General features: G+C 36.9%; 1 protein-coding gene across 1 annotated transcript; it reads left to right on the forward strand.

The window, feature by feature from the left end:
- Positions 1-1,257: 1,257 nt before the first annotated feature.
- LOC101297854 lies at positions 1,258-5,587 on the forward strand. The gene is made up of 11 exons (XM_004303407.1): positions 1,258-1,406; positions 1,963-2,580; positions 2,660-2,897; positions 3,206-3,281; positions 3,386-3,488; positions 3,695-3,763; positions 4,308-4,344; positions 4,432-4,506; positions 4,596-4,647; positions 4,915-4,959; positions 5,095-5,587. Exons 2-11 carry the CDS (start codon positions 2,063-2,065, stop codon positions 5,190-5,192), a joined length of 1,311 nt encoding a protein of 436 aa, XP_004303455.1. The 5' UTR covers positions 1,258-1,406; positions 1,963-2,062; the 3' UTR covers positions 5,193-5,587.

Genomic DNA, 5,587 nt, shown 5'->3' on the forward strand with positions numbered 1-5,587 from the left:
AAGATTAACCATGGCTATTTTAGTCATTTTGGTCGAGATTGATGTCATTTTGAAAGTTTAGGTATGAAACTGATTAAAAAAGATGAGGTATCAAACTGATTTTAGACCTAAAGTTCAGGGTAGTAAACTTAATTTTTTCCAAAAGAAAAAGGAGTTTGTTAATAAAAACGATTTGACACTCTTAGCAATTTTACCAAACTCTCTATTATAGGTTTTAGTTATTTTAGAGAGCGGGTAGCTTGTTTTGATATTTTCAGAGCTTCAGCAGATTAGCCAAAGTTTAGTTATTATAACTTTTAGCTATCTCGCTAGCTAAATATAGTGAGTGAGATGACTCAGATGAGGCTAGCTATAATTTAATATATTCCTTATAAGATATTTTACGTGATATATAAATATATTTAAAATATTTAATCTTTATTTAAAAAATAATGTTAATGTAATGCTAGCCAAAATAGAGAACATTGATGCAGCCGTATTTATAAAGTGGCTAGCCAAAATGACATTTTAACTAATTTGACTAAAATTTAACTTAAAAATGGCTAGCATTGCTAAAGATGCTCTTATTTCATAAACACTTAAATTATAACAAGTTAAAATTACGCGTTTGTTTTCACGATCATTTATTATTTATAACCCAAAACGATGAGAAATGTATTACCCAGTCATGTGAGACATTCATCATTCAAAGGCATTCATTTCAACTGTGCCAGATAAGGCCAAAAAATGGCCTGAGTTATGAATGCCGCCGCACTAGTGTTCTCGTTGTCGTGAAACGTTGTCGTGAAACGTTGTCTTGAGGTTTTCTCATGTTTCTTTTAACCTTTATCAGATAAATCCATAACCCCTTCAACCCTTTCACTAGGTTTATAACTTTATATTAAACATTTTCCCAAAATATCAGTAAATAGATTAAGGTTAAAGTCATTGTCCAAAAAAGAATTGGAAAGATGTTAACTTACATGACATAAGCCCTAGTAACAATTTTTATGAGACATTTATGGCGTAAAGTATCTGTAACCTGTCCCTGTGCCTTCAACCCCGCCGACTGGGATTTCAGCACGTGTCCCATAATACGCCGAAAAGCAACACAACTCCCCCGACCGCGACCCAAGGTCAAATCCGTCCTTCCAATCAAAATAAAAAACCAAAACGCGAGAAAGCCCATATAAAATTGTTTTCAAATTCTTGGAATTCCAAATTTGACCCCGGAGAAGAAAGAAGGCTCTTGAATCAACTGACTTGTTCGCGTTTGACACCCAAAGCATATTCCTCTTAATTTCTCTCTGGAACGTCGTACATGCACAAACACAGAGAACCCAGCTTTCTAAATGCAGTAGAACCAAGAACAAGCTGGGGGGCCCAGATTAATCTCGCCGTGAAAGTCCAATTGGGTCCGATCCCAGGTCTGTTTTTCTCGTCTTCTTTTCTGGGTTTGCTTTTGTTTTCTGTAATTCTGAGAATAAGGAATCAGAGCAGGAAATAAAAAAGTAGCTTTTTAAATTATATGCATTTGCTTCATTTTAAGATATCTTACCTTTCTTGTTTGTGTCTTTTTGGAGAACATAAAATGGTGACTAGGTTTGATCCATGTGATCCCTGATTTGTAAATCAGAGAGCTGTGAGGTTTTGTTTTATGATCATATCGTTGTGGGTTTGAAGTGGGTTGGGGAAAGATTGTGTCTTTGATGGTTGGGGAGATAGCAATGGCAAATTGGTGTTGTGTGTTGTGGAATTTGTCAATTTGGGTTTGAATTATGAGCCCATTTGGTGTTCAAGTAGATTGGATTATGGACAAATCGATATAGAGCTGATTGGAGATGTTTTTGAGTTGGAGAGAACCTCAAAAACACCGTTCTTAAGACGGTGCTTTGTTTTGTTTTTATTTGTTTTCTGTATCATATAGCCTTGTTAGCTCTGTTTTATGATCTTAAATGACAAAACTATTGTGGCTTTGTGCAGGTGTATTGTATCTCTCTCGATTGATGTCATAAACCCAATTTGTCTGTTGAGGAATTTTTTGAGGGCCAATCTCTGTAGAAGTATAGGACATAGGAAAAGCATGAAGAATAGCTGGTTTGGGTTAGGGGATTTTGATGACGGCTCTTCCTACAACTTTCCGCTGGAGCCTCTGATTTTGTATAGTCTTCGGGGAAATGTGTTTTCGCATATTAGTTCATTTAGGGACAATTCGTTGCACCACTATAGATACTTTCATGGGCCTGGAAGCTTAGCTCTTGAAGGCGCTTTTAATCATGTTTCAAAGTTTGCGGGTGCTTTGCTAGTGATGTTCTCTTCTGGGAACAGTACAAATGCTACTCAGGCAATAGCAGGTAACTTGGATGGTTGTGAGCCTGGATGCTCCAGTTCTTCTGCTCGAGTAAAACACGTTACTTCAAGTAGACAAAAATTTAAAGGGTTTCACTTCAGTTTTGGGCCAAAAGGAGAATCTAATAATCCCATCGATTTTGGTAAGATATCGGCTTCTGTAATGCAATTCCTACAAAGAGAAGCTGAAACGCGATATTCATATTCCTTGCTCTCGTTAGCTACTGCACTTGTACCACCTTTTGGCAACTTGTAAGTCACTAAATCTTTCACACAAAAGAGTGGATTGAAGTGCAAAATTTCTCTTGGCTCCATTTTTGATGTTGTTTAGGAACTTCTCTTCTTTGGTAATTCCTACCAGATCTTCAAACATGTTAGCTGTGTCGACGTCAAACACTGATATTATGGATCAAAGGCCTTGTGAGGTTGGGCGTCAAGGATGTGCTGGTCTACCTTTTCCCAATTTGGACTGGAGAATACATGCAGTGGAGCCCAGAACTGGTATCGAGTTCCCTATGGTTTTGGACAATATATTAACAGCAGGGAACAATTCAAGTTTAAATTCAGAGGTTAGCACTTCAGAGTCTTCTGTTGTTGTTGGTGGTGCAGTTTGTTAGTTTTTCTTATTTGTTTAGTTTCTGGTACTTCTTTTATATTGTTTATAAATGGTGTAGTTTATTTATTGGGAATGCCTTTACTTAAGAACTCCCATGTGTTTGAGTATGTGTTCCTTTCATTGAGGCATGATCAGTGTATGGAGGCATAAGGTTGAGAGCTAGCATTCTACTTTTCTGCAATAGGCAAAGGCAGCTTGTTGTATATAGTTCCCATTTTTGAAAGTATATTTAATGTCATTTTTTTTGAAACTCCATTGCAGGTCCTTGTGGGAACTGGATCCAGAACAATGACAATAATTAGAATAAAATCTCTGAAGCTCTATGCGTTTGGCTTTTGTAAGTTATTTGTAGTTCCACTCATTTTTTGAGTTTCTTCCAATCTGGACTGTTTTTCACATCCATTATCTTATGTGGTCTTTGATTTGTTTCATTTTGTATAGATATTCATCCTCACTCTGTTTGCAAGAAATTGGGTCCAAAATACGCTTCTGTTTCGCTTGATGAACTAAACAAACGCCATGATTTTTATCAGGACCTTCTCAGGTATCGACAACTGTCTTGCTCAACTTTGTCTTCTGTTTTTCATATAAATTTACATTGCTGATAGGTGTTTCTCTAGCTTATTTTTTGTCCCCTATTTAAGCCTGAGTAGGCATGCAAGTGGTTTTGGCCAAGTTGTTCAATTACTTGTCGTGCCTGAGCTGTGTTTTCTGGGTTTAGTGAACTTTCTGCTTTTCCACTTTTTGCAGGGAAGATATTGATATGACAGTTAGACTTGTAGTTAGCTGCAATGGGATGAAAGTCAATACTGTGAGAGAGTAAGTTTTATATCTGTTCTCGACATAACCTTGGACATTAAGCTGTACTGTGTCTTGTTTGAGATTTGGAACAATTGTGAGATTCTTCTTTTAGGATTTCCAGAGCCTGATTTATATTCGTGGACCTAGTTTTTTTTTTTTTTTTAATGTTTTTTCCTTGTGCAAGATTTACAATTCCAAATATCAATAGCTCGGTTAGCTGGTTGTGCATAGCTTCTCTTGTTTTTGATCATTAATGCTATGGTACCGTTTATATTAAAATTGTGTTAGCTCGATATGTCATAGTGGCTTTTGATGGGGTTACCTTGTAATGGGTGGTTTGTTTGGAGAAACTTAGGCCTTAGATATATGTGCTCCAACATGTTATTAATTCTAAATTCTTTTACGATCTTAAGCCAAAAATTGATTCTGCTAGTTACTTATCTGCATATACCAAGCTGCGCTTCAGCTGATTTACTTATATTTGTTCCCCGCTGTGTTTAATATGCTTAATGTTTACTCCTGGTCATTCTTATTTATGTGCTTCTGGTTATACTTGATGCAGTGCCTTCGAGAAATCCCTTCGAGCCCGATTAGTGAAGGTAAATCATATTCTTTGCAGACTCTGTATTTTGTACTCTCTGATTTTGTGTTTACTAATTCTTGTCATTTTTGTTCACTTTTCTTAGACAAACCCAGAGACTGACTTCCGTTGCATAACAACATTTGGTTCGAAGTTCACACAAGATATTCCACTGCCAGCGGTAATATTATATTATTCCTTTTCTTTTCTATATTATCTAGTGGTTTGGGAGTTAAATTATTCTTACTTCAACTTTTTTGAATATCTCAGGGAACAACAATTGATTTCCAACGAACAGCTGATGGGAAATTGATTACTAAAAGTAAGTAGTGATTGTTCTGATTTTGTCATATGAATACATCTGCCATGGCTGAATCATGTGATGGCTCAATTTAATCATTAAAGATACAGTTTCAAAGCCCCCAAGCCCCTCTTTCCAGTTTCCTTCCTTTTTTCTAGTTGCTATTGTGCTCTACATAGCTTGCCGATCCACATATTCAGCTCAATGATGTCTAGGACAGATTTGTGTCATGTGTTGGTCCTGATTGATTTACTCGTACAAAAAATTTATGGAAATTTGATTTTGCAGTTGGAGATAATCAGATTGGAGCAGTCCAAAGCAAGGAACTGTGCAGTAAGTGAATCTCTTTCTTGTTTTCCCCTTCCATTTCTCTAAGATCTCAATGTGCCTCTCGGGAAATGGTGGATTAGAATGCAGTCATATAGTTATTCTGGGATAAATGTTTGATGCGTACAATTTTTCTCTCAGGGGCTTTCTTTGACATGTACTTGGGAGATGTTCCTGTGTCAGAGCAAACAAAAGAAGAGATTGGCAGAAATGTTGCTAGTATAATTAGGCGTTGCTGAACTGGTTCATTTATTTCCATGCCTCACTTTTTTAAGGGGCAAGTGGTTTGTTGAGGAGATGAATTGCTCATGACGACAAAGATGTCATTGCCGAAGAGCATTACAAGGCATAGGTGAGCGTGCTTTATTGGGTGGGGCTTATTGCGCCTTTCAGAGGGTGACCATTCGCTTACCAGCCTGCGATTCCTTGCAGCCATTATATGGGGATTTACATAAGTTAGATAGGCAAATCCCTCATTCAAAGTGTAGTGATTTGTAGCAATTTGAACTTTCAAGTATACATAAAATATATATTGGTTTCAAATCTTTGCTGCTGAAAAACGGACCTGAAGAGTGAAGTCAGCAGCGGTACCAGGCATTTCTAGTCCAATACAAGGCTCAAACAAATTAACAGT

Source organism: Fragaria vesca, linkage group LG6 (assembly GCF_000184155.1).
Source record: "Fragaria vesca subsp. vesca linkage group LG6, FraVesHawaii_1.0, whole genome shotgun sequence".
Taxonomy (NCBI): domain Eukaryota; kingdom Viridiplantae; phylum Streptophyta; class Magnoliopsida; order Rosales; family Rosaceae; genus Fragaria; species Fragaria vesca.